Source organism: Balearica regulorum, chromosome 12, assembly GCF_011004875.1.
Source record: "Balearica regulorum gibbericeps isolate bBalReg1 chromosome 12, bBalReg1.pri, whole genome shotgun sequence".
Taxonomy (NCBI): Eukaryota; Metazoa; Chordata; class Aves; order Gruiformes; family Gruidae; genus Balearica; species Balearica regulorum.
This window is the reverse complement of record NC_046195.1, coordinates 23,282,336-23,295,835: the sequence shown is the minus strand read 5'-3', so window position 1 is coordinate 23,295,835 and position 13,500 is coordinate 23,282,336. Positions and strand designations below refer to the sequence as shown.

Genomic DNA, 13,500 nt, shown 5'->3' with positions numbered 1-13,500 from the left:
CCTGCTCCAACCCCATCCCTCTCCTCCGCTGCCGTGCTCTCCGTCGCCCTCACCATGCCTCCTCTCCACCGCCGGGAGCTCCGGGATTCCAGACCCCAAAGACATTCTGTTCTCATTACCCGTTTCCTTTGGAAAGCCATGGCTGTTTGCAGGCCAGAACCATTAGTCAGCATGCTATACAGCGCAACGCTAATGAGAATTAAATCGATTCATGAAAAGTACCTGCTCAGCATGTTTCTTATCTATTTTTCAAATATAACTATATTGGATTCTGGCTTTTTTTTTCAGTCCCAATACACTGTCCATTCTCTAAGTTAAGCATATAAATAACATATAGTTACAATTGCTATAAACTACCTAATCTATATATTCCTAAAGTCTCTCTCTAGCTCCAGAATGGCTTAATCAATTTTTGTAATTTTTTTCTTAAAGAAAAATTTCATATAGGCAGCTAGATGGGTATTTCCTTTGGGATCCAAGCTTATGTGCCAAGCTGAAAGCCAATACGACCTGAAATAGCCTTGCTATAAACCCCTGAAAAATAGAAAAACCTCACCGATAGGACAGCTACGCCACTGTAATTAAAGTCTTTGGTAGCAGACGTTGTGCAGCCAATACATTCTATTTCCAGCTGCAGCATTGATCAAATTTTGACATTCCACATTAACTAGCCGAGGTCTCTCTGGCCTCGCAAAGCACAACGCCACAAAACTTTTGTTAATTTTCGCTTATAAAAATGCCTCGTGTATCTGGTGAGACACCCTTATTTCACTCCTTCCTGCAGCATCCCGACCCAGCCCACGACTCTTCCCCAGGCTCAGGAGTCCAGCACTTCTGTTCTTTACCGCCGGACGGGAAAGGCTAAAGCGTGCGCAGGGAGATGCTCAGCCAGGGCAGAGAACCGGCTCTCCCAGGGAAAGAAAACGGGTCTCAGCGTAACGCCCAGCTCCGGCGAGACCACAACGCGGCTGGGAGCGGAGGGAGGCTCCCGGTTCAGAAATCTAAAGAAAATATGTTAAAATGACTACGTTAAAATTATTAGGGTGCAGCTGGCCCGCAGCTCTGAGCCCTGCAACGCTCGCGCCTCTTCGGGAGGGATTTCCTAACCTTTGCATTCGTGTCCATCCCACAGACCCAGCCAGGTTTTCCAGCCCGTTCCCTTGCCTGCAGAAGAGCCGTTTCCATTTACACCAGCGTTACCGGGCAACTTTCCCGGGCAGGACCAGAGACTGAATGACTTGGGAGAACAGACCCCCCAGTTCCCGTCGGGAGAACCGGGGACACCCACTAATGGAAGGACAGAGTTGATCCTCGGAGCAGCTAAAAGATCCCGTGGCTTAAAATACGGCTCCGCTTTACAAACTGATCCTGTAAAAATGGCACCGTCTTGCTCAGCAGCGCAGCTCCTGATGTCTATCTGGAGAGACAGCTTCTGGCTTTATTGAGTAAAATAAGATTTTACTGTATTTCACCCCTGCTGTCCCTACAGATAACGAGCCAGAAGAAGCACGATGGCATCTTGCATTTTGCGTGTGCGTAGCATAAACTGCATTCCTCAGGAAATTTCAGCTGCCAAGTCACTTCTGCAAATGAAGACAACGGTTACCAGTGAAGGTAATCTACACGGACGGTAATTGCCCAAGTGCAATTAAGGGCAAAGGACGGTCTGTATCTTTAAAACGACGATGCAGGAGGAACAAAGCGCCCAGCTGCTCCCCAGGATCGCACCAGTTCAGCCCACCGGCAGTCACAAAAATCCTGGTTTTGCTTAGAAAAAAGAGCCGTTCTCCCCTGGCAGTCTGAACCCAGTTCACACAACTTCCCCCCCCGCGCTGGCCCTTCTCGGAAGGACTCAGACGCTAAGGACCAGGCGGGTTTTGCAGGTATTCAGTTCAGTCTTGGCCGTAATTACACGACAACCTCTGTGCCAGACGCAGGAAAACTCCCCGGCCAGCCCCAGATCCTCCAGGTTACCTCAGAAACAACCATATCCTGGTACATCTCACCCAGTAAATTCCTGGAAAACCAGATCATCCCAAAAACCTGCGCCACAGAGCAACGAACGGCGCAGGACGATTGCACGTGCCTGTCACGTATCCACCCGTCCCCGACTCCAGACCTCACCGCTCTCCCTCTCGTTTGCAAACGGTACCAAATGCAAAAGGCGGCGGCCACCCTGCTCTCTGGAAATGAAAGCCCCGTAATGCAAGAACCCCTTGTGGCAATGCCCCAAAATATACAAAATAAAAGACAGGCTTGTTTGAACAGGAGGCGGGTGGTGGCAGCAGGGGGGGGAGACAGGCAGAATTTGAGTGTGAAGCTTAAAAATCTGTTTTCATTCGAGAGGGTGAGGCAGGCAGGTGCCCGCCAGCCCGGGGACGGTTTATGGGCAGCGATTTCACACGCACACAAACCCCGGAACGGGGAGGATGGAGGAGAAGAACCATCTGCCAACCAGCCGGGGCGGCCGCTGCCCCGACCCCACTGCCCGCACAGATGGATGCAGAAATCTGGAAAGAAAGGTGCTTCCGCATGCCTCCGTTCCGGACAGGAAGCAGCTGATCTTCGGGATTTGCCTCCCACCCCACTCCTGCCCGCTCCCCCGCGGTTCTGCCCCCGCCACCCTCCACACCCCGAACACAAACCCCTCTGGGGCGGCGTATTTCATGAGACTGTAGTTCTATTTTTTAATTAATTTTTTTTTTTCCGAGCAAAATATTGTAAACATAGACAGAACTGTCTAATACCCACATTTTTATTTTCTAGAAACACCAGTACTTCGCACACCGCCGGAGCACGGCTCAGCAAACTGGCGGGGACACGCGTAGCCGGGGATCTTCACTCTGCCATTGCAACCCGCTCGCTGCAGCGTAACAAAAACCTCTCGTGCCCAACGCGCTTCCGCGTGGGGCCAGCTCGCGCGTCCCTCCCTGCCCCACGGTGCCTGGACGCTGCCCTTCGCGCTCTTCTTCCTCACCGTGCAAAGATGCCCCGGCAGCCGCGGGCCCGTGCAGGGGGTGACTCGCGCCTTGTTCCGTGCGGCTCCATCCTCCGCAAGGCTGCTCTCGCCACCGTGCCCGCGGCCCTGGCGAAGGCGGGGCGGCGACTGCAGGAGGTTCGGCTCGGGGCATCGCCCAGCCTGCAGCAACGCCGTCACCTCGGCCCACGGGCTTCAGAACTGGCTTGACAGACCATCGTCTCCGAAAGAAAAACCCGGCTTGTGTTTCACGCTCAGAACGTACCCCTGGGTCTCCGTATAGCTGCAGGTGACCATATCAACCCTAATTCTGACATCCTTACTTGTGCGCACGGAGTCTTCTCACTTCTTCCAACCTTTCTGAAAACTCGCCCCATCTCTTCCACATTTCCCGATTTGTCCCGGTGCTCAGAGCAAAGCGAGCTTCGCTTCCGCCCGGCTTCCACCAGCCGCGCGCTCTGCAGCCCTGGGTGGGTCTGTAGCTGGTTATCCAGTTCGGTAAGGGACGTAATGAGACCAGACTGCACCGGCTGACAGCGCCTCGTGCAAGGTTAGGGTTGGTTAAGGTGTTGCCGCGTTTAGGTGAAAGCTCCAATAAATGTCCCAAGTATTGATTCCTTTCTGTCGTGACCGAAGACGGAGGGTTTGCCTTTCGCCCCGGGAGCAGCTGGCAGAGCTCCGCTGACACGGTGAGGGACCGCAAGCAAAAACGGCTGCTGGGATGAGGAAGGTGCCATATAAATTTGAGTAGATTTTAGAAAGTCACCAAGAGCCCTGTCAGCTCTAACTCGTTGGGAACACAAGGGGGGCAACCCACAAGAGGTGGCACACAAAGAAACAAATTACGATATATTTTCCTGAGTCCTGGAGCTTCTAAGAGGCTGGTAGGAACAACCACCAAAGTTAAATAAATAACCACCAATCCTGCTTCGTGAGGGGATTCAGCCCCATCCTTTCACGCCTCCCCCCAGCCCTGGCAGGACAAACTCAGGCCCACGTATACGCACACGTTCTGCACCAGCCAGAACCCGCTCCCCATCTCCTTCTTGCCATGCAAGAGCCCCAGTCTCTGCAGACGCTCGCTGTGGATTCACCAGCCTTGCAGGCAATTCCAGATCATCAATATGAAATTGCTGTCGTACTGCTGTGATAATTTACTCTGGAAAAATCTCAAAGAAAAGAATTTGACCTGAAACCTCCTTATTTGCAGAAGCAGCTCCAAAGCTTTCCGTAACCAAACAATAATTGGGTTTTTTGACCACAAACAAGTGGCTGATGACAGAAGCACCGTTCGGTTCTCTCTGCAACAGCACCAGCGTCTGACCCCTGCGCTAACGAGCTATTGTCTATTCTTGACAAAACTGACAGCAAATAAAATATAGCACTCCTCCTCGCATGGCAAATCCCTGCCCGCTCCAGAACGCGGTGTCATTTCTAACGAGGGACGGCAGTGCCACGCTTCCTCTGCCGTTTGGAAGCCAGGAGGGCGGCGATGCCGGGGGTTCGCTTCGCAACGCCAGCCCCGCTCAGACACAGCCGCCCCGCGCGAGGCAGAGGGGCCGCTCCGGTGGATTCCCACCAGTCCTGCGCAGACTGTGCTCACCACGGCGTACGTGACGCTCCCGCAGGTCCCACGGGAGGTCGAAGGGTTGAGCAGTAAACTCAGCTTAGGGCAGGTTTTACCCCGGGGTTTGGGTTTCCCACTGGGAAACTCCCACCTCACAGAGAAGCACACGGCATCCTCGGACGCGTAGGGCCAGGTGCCTGTCGGCTATCGAGTACCTCCCCCCCGCGCCAACAGGGCCTCCACCTCCCGTCGGCACCCGAACTCACCCAGCGCTGCGCAGGAGGGGCCGTCCTCAGCGCCCCATCCGTGCTTGGGAACCCACCGTCACGCACGGTGCTACGCACCCCGGGCAGGACACCCGCCCCTACGCGAGCTGCGGACGCCTCCACCGACTGATGGCATCTCCATCAGGACCCTGCCCTGCTGCCACCGACGACGTCTCAGCGAGGGTCTTACTCGCTGCACAGTCTTTGCCCATCGTCGTGCACGGCTTCCAGGAGAAACCAATCTGCAAGGCTTCGGCTAGAGAACGGACCTGCCGCGTGCACAACGAGAGGGATCACAGACGCTCTGTGGGCCTCTAGTCTTGCAAACCACGGCATCCTGCAAATTTCCATGGAAGGAGATGGCTTTGCTGGACCGTGGCCACAGACGTCATTCCCATATACACGATCACTTTAAGCTCCTGACGAATGAGTCAAAAATTAAAAATAAGTGGGCTGCTCAAGGCACTTCTACTATTCCCCAGACACCTTTAAAAAGGCCTCCTACTGTGCATTACCTAATTTTTACATGACAGAAGCAGCAAATTTCTTCTTTCATGATGCTATTGTACATGTCTTTCAACAACGGTCTTACCGTATGTGTGTGTGTGCGTGTGCACACATCTCTGTGTGTGCGCGTGTGCGTGCGCATATCTGCGTGTGTGTATATCTCTACGTGCGTGCGCACATATCTGTGCGTGCGTGCGCATATCTGTGTGTGCGTGCGTGTGCACATCTATATTTGTCTTCAACACCTTACACAGGAAAGCGATAACCAAAGGAGTTCTTTCAGGAACCCGGCTCCTAAGAGGGGGGTAGCCGGCGGTTTCACAGCAGGTGACGTTGTAAAACACGTATGAAAAGTTAACAGAAAACAGCCATTTCAGCCGGTGAAGAAACAGCAGCACCAGAAATATTTCCAACGGGTCTCCATAACAACTTGTGGTTCTGCCTCCCATTAAAATGCGAGTAAACGTGTCACTAGTTTTTCAGTGGACATTTAGGGGATGTTTTCCTCAGCTGCCTTCTGTATCCTTTGTATTTAAAATTATGTACTTGGAAATGAATTTTAAAGGGCAAAGGAGGTGCAGGCCATGAAACTCTCAGCTTGGACTGTTACTTTGTCTTCAAACTTACCGTGCGTTTCAGGCAGTTTTCTTCCGAGCCCACAAACCAGATGTACGGAGGTGTTGAGCGGGGAACGAAGGATGTGCCCTACTGAGATTTACCTGAGTGCGAAGGACAGGTTTCTGTTACAAATACATTTCCAATGCTATAAAGAAAAACATGCCTTTGAATAGAGCCGACAGCAAACCGGCCAGAGGCATTGCTTTCGCCAGGCCGGGAGGGGTGCGATCCTGCACCCGCCGCAGCCCAGAGACTGCGCCGATGGACTTTCCTCCTCGCTGCCACCAACGCACCGGCGGGGCCGCGGTGGCTCTGCCGGCACCTCGCTGGTGCGGGACCGTGAGACCAGGGGATGCTCAGAGACCCGCAGCCTTGGACCCAAAGTCCGCCTTACTCCACGTGTCTGACCGCAGGCTTTGCGCCCCGGGTTCGGGCTGCGGGAGGGAGGGGAAGGCTCCGGGAGCAGACATAAACTTCTCGGCACGAAGCCTCATGGTTTCCAACGCTCTCGGCAGTGGGGAGCAACCTCCGGTGCAGAACGCATCACCTGTGCTCAGGACGTCAGACGAGAGACCCCATTGCGTAAGCAGCGGTCTGCGAACCTATTTCCCAGCAAAAGCAATCGGAAACTCTCAGAAGATAAAAAGATAATGAACAAATAACCTTCACAGTAGCCAGCGCTGCAAAAACCCAAGGTTCCCCTTTGTGTTGACTGCCTGTTATTAATGATGCTGTCAGGTCTCCTAATGAACTTTGTGCTTCGTGTGGAAAACGTGGGGTTTGTCCAAGAACATAGGCAAGAGCTCGTTTTCACTTATTTCCAATCTTACGTAAGGAAGTTCTTACATTCAGAATCTAAGAAACCACATTTTTATATTTATTTTCTCACATCTCCACGTTCTCGTAGTACTACTGAGGTTCGAAACAAAACACCACTGTCTCTTCAGGAAAATGCTTGATGCATCGAGCAATGGCAAATCATTAATTATTTCAAGCCTTTTATACCACCGCTGACACCACAGCGAAGAATTTAAAACATTTCCTCAGACAAGCAGCTCAGTCACAGCAAAACCGCAGCACAAGAGCATCGCTTCGTTTGTTCAAAGCTTGCTTTATTCTGACAACGGCTGCAAGGCTGCCTGGCTGGCAAACTGCTGCGCGGTTGTTTGGAGACACGGAGCACAAGGTGGCAAATATAAATTAACTATACTGCTCGACCAGACCCTTGCCATGGGGATGAACAAAAAGCCCTGGGGAACGGCTGCCCCCCTCTGCCAGCCGTTCCGGTCCCCAGGGACGTGTCTGGGGACAGTGACACCCACGGGACCAGGGTCCCCAGCACCCGAGGCCAGCAAGGGACGGAACATCGACGGGCATCGCTGCGTTCTCACACCTGATGGTGCCCGCGCTGCAAACTACCGCCTGTATGGCTTTTTAAAGGTGCCTCCGTGGCATGCCATACTATTAAAATATAAGCTTTTCTGAGTCAGGCAAGCCCAACATCTTCATGTTCCGGCAGCTGCTGGGAGCCCCCGAGTCCTGGCTGAGAGCCGCAGCCCTGCTCACCGGCAGACACAGACCGTCCCCAGAGCCCAGCAGAGAGGGACGCTGGGACAGTGTCCTCCCCAAAACAGCAAACTACTGGAATATGCAAAAAAACCCCAAACCAAAACCGTTTATGGAGGTGCCGGCCCAGCTGCCCCCGACCGACGGACGGCACACGCTCGCTCTACCTGCAGCAGCTCTGTCCCCCCAACACCGTCCCCGAGCCCGCCGGGGCCAGGGGACCTGGGACCAGCTCTCCAGGCTCGGATGGGCTGTCCGGGAGTGGAAATTAGGGCAAAAGAGAGGAAGGATTCAGCCAAGCTCAGACAATGAACTGTTCGTTCAACGGGGGAATATTACCAAAGTACACTTCAGATAACCAAATAAAAAAGGCTTTATTTAGAAACGGAATATTCAGGTACTACCTAGCAGCACCAAACCCCTACTCACACGCCTTTATAAAGCATGCCAGAGGTTAATTTTCTGACAGGTTTAACCAGTGCCATTATCTGAAACATAAATAAGACCTCTTAAAATCAGCTCTGCCTCCGAGAGCTTCCTTCTCTTCCCCGGCAACGGAGACGCCAGATGACATGTCAGGCGGGTCAGGGGGTCTAAAGCCCCTCCACATCCCTGGGGCGAGCGGCACGAACACACGGCTACAGCAGCAAAAACACCCATCGCAAACTTCCAGCGAGCAGCTTCGCTCCCAAATGTGCGCCGTGATTAACAGCACTGCCTATGAAAATGATGACTTATGCTTTGGACAGTTTCTCCATATTTAAGTAAAAATAGAAATACATAAATTAGAAACAACAGGCGTAGAAACAGCCTGGGTGAGGACACACTATGGATCTCAGCAAGACGTGAAATATCTGCGCTCGTGAGGGAATGACCTTCAAAACTCATTCACCGCTCGCAGCCTGGATGGTGACGGTTTTTCTCACTTGCGAGACATTATATATTCCTACTATGTACGCTTTAATTTTGCATGGACTATAAATACTTGGCTCATAAAGTAGCATGAAAGCAACAGAAAACAAATATTTAAGTGGGGTAACCTTGATTGTAAGGGTAATACAAGCTAATTCTTTATACCTTAGGTCATGCATACTAAACACCAGGATCCACTGTTTACTATGCTGAACATAAAATAAGCCACTGAAATAGGTGATCAAGTATTATTTTCTCTTAAAAAAAAAAAAAAAAAAGGACACGCAAAATGACAGCACCTTGTTAAATTCTCTTAAGGACAGAAAATCCAGATTTTTCTCAACTGCATTGCCTACACTTTGTCTCCCAAACTACAGTTTTCCATTTAATTTGTACCAAAAACAACCTCTGAGAGACGAATTAGTTTTGCTTATGCAAAATAAACTAGGTTGCCGTTATAGTTGTTTACTGGGTCACACTTTACAACCAGGTGGGGGAGGTGAGGAAGGAAGGAGCATTAGCATTCTTCAGCCGGTTTTTTTGCACAAAACACGGTATTTATCTATTTTCGACTACTTAAGCAAAAAATGACGGTGCCTCCCCTAGCCTGCAGCACTCCTCGGTACCATTATCACTTAGAGCATGTTTCTGCCTGGAAATGAAAAGATGCTCCCTCTTCCTCGGAGTTGCAGGACAGCGAGAACTGGGGGGACCCGGCGAAGGCTGGGAGCTGGGAGTTGGTGCTGTTGACGTGTCGAGTCACCTTTACCCAAAACTCTGCCCTGAATTTTCCGTTGCCTACGGACTGGGCTGAAGCCAGCTGGTACCAGCAGGAATAGTTGCAAGCGCTATAGCGTACCGGTTTTGGGCGAGCTCCCTCGCAGGGATGACGATAATTGTCGGAAGGAAGAGCAGGAGCAGCCGCCCCGGGGATGCTCCTCCGGCCCGCCCGTCACACGGTCCCGTTACCGAACTAGTTGCAGCGGAGACCGGGAGCGCGGTTGCTAGTTTTTAGAAATACGACATCCCACGGCCCCTGCGCGCTGAGCCCGGGCAGCAACCGGGCGGGGGGGACGGACCCGGGTCCCGGTCCTGGTCCCGCTCCTGGTCCCGGTCCCGGTCCCGGTCCCGCCCGGCACAGGGGGCGCGGGCAGCGGGAAATGCGCCCCCCGTCCCCGCCGCTCCGGACTATTACAAACCCCCCATCAGGGCAGAGCTGGGCGCTAATGAGAGAGGCAGAGCGGGGGGGGGGGGGGCACCCCGGGATGCGGCGGAGGCCGGGGGGAACCCATCCCTGCCCAGCAGCATCCCCGGCACTCCACTTTGCACCCAAGTCCTCCCCGCGATGCGCGGAGCCTCCGCGGCCGGCAGAGGAGGGCGAGCACCGCCTGGCTCCGCGGGGCACGGCCGAGGCTCTCCCCGGCCCCGGGGTGGCCGTACCGGGCTGCCCCTGCCCCGCTCCGGGGGCTGCGGGCACCGCGCCGGGTGACGGCGGGCGGCTCTCCGCGCTATCCCCGCACGCCTCCGCGGCGAGGGGGGGGCGGCGGGGGGGGACGGACTCGCAGGCGGGGGGGGGGGGGCTCTTCCCCGGGGCTCCTCGCCGCCGGCAGCCGCGGCCCGTCTCCCGCAGCGACGCTCCGGTCCCCTCCCGAGAGCCGGGGGGCCGCGGGCGGCGGGAGCCTTCCCCCCCACCACCACCCCGGTCCGCCTTTGTTCGCGGCGGCGGGGCAGGACCGGGCCGCCCCCGCCGCTCCGCTCCTTTTGTCCGCCGGCTCCGGGCGGCAGCGCGACCCCTGCGCGGGGCTGTCCCGGCCCCCCCGGCCCCGCGGGACGCTGACCTGGATGGTGCAGGTGTACTCGCTGTCGTCCAGCAGCCGCACGGTGCAGTTGTACTCGCGGTCCAGGTTCCTGCTGCTGCCACTCATCCACCTGCTCAGCATCTTCCCGAGCCGGGCGGCGGGGCGCGGCGGGGCGCGGAGCGGGCGCGGAGCGGCGGACGCTGCCGGCGGAGCCTCCGCTCACATCCCCGCTGCCGGCGCGGTACGGCACGGCACGGCACGGCACGGTACGGTACAGCACGGCACGGCGCGGTGCGGTGCGGCGGGCGCGCCCCCCGCCCGGCTCGGCCCGGCCCGGCCCTGTCCCCGCTGCGGGCCGAGCGGAGCGGCGCGGAGCGGCGCGGAACGGAGCGCAGTGCCCGTGCCCGGGCCGCGGCGCTCGGCGGGCGGGGTAGAGGCCGGCCCGGGGGGGCGCCCGCCGCCGGCTGCGGGGGCCAATCTCGGCGCCGCGGCGGTGACGGGCTCCGCCGCAAACCAATGCGGCAGGGGCGGCGCGGATCCACCGCCTCCGCCGGGCAGCCCCGCGCGGGAGGGGGCTCCGCGGGCGCGGAGGGGCGGGGGGGGGGGGGGCGGCGGGCTGCGTGCGCGGGCGCTGCACCGGTCGGCGGGAGGGGGCGGCGGGGTGCGGGGCCCCCCCGGGGACAGCGGGGCACGCTGCGAGCTGCGGGGTTCTGCTGCAGGTGTCCTCAGCCCCTGCCCGCAACTTCTGCCCGCGGGGGCGGCCCCGCTCCCCGCAGCGTGACACCCACCGAGGGGCTGCCCCGCACCCGGGGGGGGGGGGCAGCGGGGCGGGGGGGGGGCAGCCCCCCAGTCTGCGGGGACAGCGGGCGCTGAGAGTGCTGCGGGTGTGCTGAGCCTGGCGTGTCGCGAGTGATGCTGAGCAGGGTTGGGTGCATGCGGCCGGGGGTGTCCTCACCCTGGACCTCCTGAGCGGAGAGACGGGGAGCTGCCACCCCCGTCCCGTGAAAGAGGAGGCCGCGTCCCAGGGGACGGCAGGTGAACAAGCACGACCCTCGGGCCTGCAAGTCACCGCCGAAGCACCGGCCTGCACCCGGCTCTCTCCCCAGAGACAGACTCGGGTTAACAGGATGGTATTCCAACGGCGGGGCCAGCTCTCACGGCCCTTTGAGCAGAGCGGTACGCACGCCCAAATGCTGAGGTAGTCCCCAGGGCACGAGCTTCTCTCTTAGTGTTCATTCGCTCTGGAAGGAAACTTTTAAATCTCTGGTTATTAGACAAAATGGACTCTAAAAGTGATAGTGTTGCTCGGATGCCGTTGGTGCTGCAGTTGGTGCTACGCTGGAGGAGTGAGATACCTGGCGGCAGCGTCAGCAGCGAGCAGGGATGGGAGCCCGGCCGGCAGCGCTGCAGATCTCTGCCTCCGGCCCTGGCCGTTCCCCATCTGGGTGTCACGCTCTGTCCACGGCCGTCCCCACATAGAGGAAGGCCCCCAGCGAGGGGTTCAGCATCGCTCCCACCACCCCCCTGGCCCTGCCCATGCTGGGAAATGCTCGAACCAAACAGGCCACAGTGAGGGTCCGAGTTAAGCTGCCTCCGGTCTGTCCCACCGCACCACGGGCCCTGTCCCTGCTGCGCCTTCCTGCCTCGGCTCACCTTTGCCTGGAGACGCGTTCACCCCCTCCAGCTGCGTTTGCAGGCTGCAGCGCAGCTCCCGCCCCCCCTCCGTGAGCCCCAGCCCTAGACTCCAACTGCGAGGCTGTCCAGCTGGTCCCCGTATTATCTCTGCTCCAACTTTGCACATTCCCCACCTTCCCAGACAGAAAGATGGTTTACAAAGCCACGCTCCTCGCCTTTCCCCAGGCAGCGCGGCTCCCTTCCCACCAACCCTTCCAGACCTCTCCCGGCTGCAGGCTGGGACCGCAACGCCCAGCTGAGCTCGAAAGGAGAACTGCTCCAAGGCACCCGTGGCTCTCCGGGCTCTCGTATCCCTGACACACCGTCCTCACCCTGGGAAGCCCACACTCCACGTGTGGGGCTGGGCCCCCGGCGATTTTCTTTAGGGCCACCAGTTCAGGAGTTGTCCCCGTGCCGAGTAACGAGATGAGTCTTTCCCAGCCAGCCTCCCTGTCCCCAGCCAGGCTGCGCACATCCCTGCACGGCTGTGCTGGTGGAGGGACCACAGAGGAGGGCCAGGCTCGGTGAGCTTAGTATCCAACAGGCAATTAAACTAAACACCCAATTAGTGTAAATGACAGAGTGGGAAGGAGATGTTGCAGGCAGTGGTGCTGCAGCAGTGAGACACGGACAGTGGGCAACATCCTGAAGATGACATTATTCTGCTGGAAAACATGATGGCAAACCCGGAGGCTGGGCCTGGGGGGGGGTGTCTGTCGGGAGAGTGAATTCTGCAGCTCCCCGGGGAAGATGGGTTGTGCCCGGCACGTTGTTAGGAGGCGTGATGCGGAGCCCAGAACAACAACGGCGCTTTTCACAAAGAATGGGACTCGCTCCTGAACCATCTGGGCACTTTTACAAAGATGCTTGTATTCACTAAAGTAGCTGCTACTTTGTCATGTATCCCACTCTGCATAAATTGTTCATCTGCCTCAGAGCTCCCCTTCTGAACCAGCTGAACTGTTAACGAAGAATGGGATCCTCAGCATTAGCAGGTGCTGCTTTCATCAAGAACAGAAGCTTCTGAGCCAGCTGAGCGGCTTAATGAAGAAAGCATTCATGCCACAGCAGCCACGGCTTTGTCGGGGAGCCTCTCACCCATGCCACGGCTCGGCTATTAACTTTGCTCCTCGACCAAGTGAACAGTTTTGCTGAGGTTCCAGTTTTTGACAGAGAAGCGGCGGGGTTTTTTTTAAAGTCTCTGGCTGAGGCAATGCAGGAGCCCCTTGGCCGAGTTCATCCCCCTCCGCTGCCTCAGACGCGTCCTCGGAACAGGGAACGTTGCTGGAGCCAGACATCTGAGGGCAGCTCTATGCTTCTCTCTCAAACTACCTGAAAGGGTTTCCACTGAGCCTATCAAAGGCTGGGAGATGCCTTTATAAAAATGCTCTCTGTTCTCCAGCTTTGATCGACAAGAATGCAGTTTTGATGAGTAGTATCTTTTTTTTTTTTCCTTTTTAATAATTAACACAGTAAATCCTACAAATTCTCTATATTTGGATTCTCTGTTACTTGCCGTTTTGAACTCAAATATCCAAAATGCAGCTTTCCAAATGTGTATTTAAAGTGAGTTCTTAGATGCGTTTGTTTTCCAGTAGGTTACACTTCACTACG

The 13,500-nt window shown here is 56.4% G+C and overlaps 1 protein-coding gene across 2 annotated transcripts in view; it reads right to left on the bottom strand.

Annotated features, from left to right (window-relative positions):
• The window catches only part of FRMD5 (FERM domain containing 5), a 107,544-nt gene extending 96,819 nt beyond the window's left edge, over positions 1–10,725 (bottom strand). Inside the window, exon 1 of one of the 2 annotated variants that reach the window (XM_075764483.1) lies at positions 10,252–10,725. In XM_075764483.1, coding sequence (XP_075620598.1) covers positions 10,252–10,353 — 102 coding nt within the window. In that variant the 5' untranslated portion in view covers positions 10,354–10,725. The remainder of the gene's footprint in view (positions 1–10,251) is intronic. The other variant, XM_075764482.1, reaches the window with a different exon arrangement.
• Between the last annotated feature and the right edge of the window lie 2,775 nt (positions 10,726–13,500).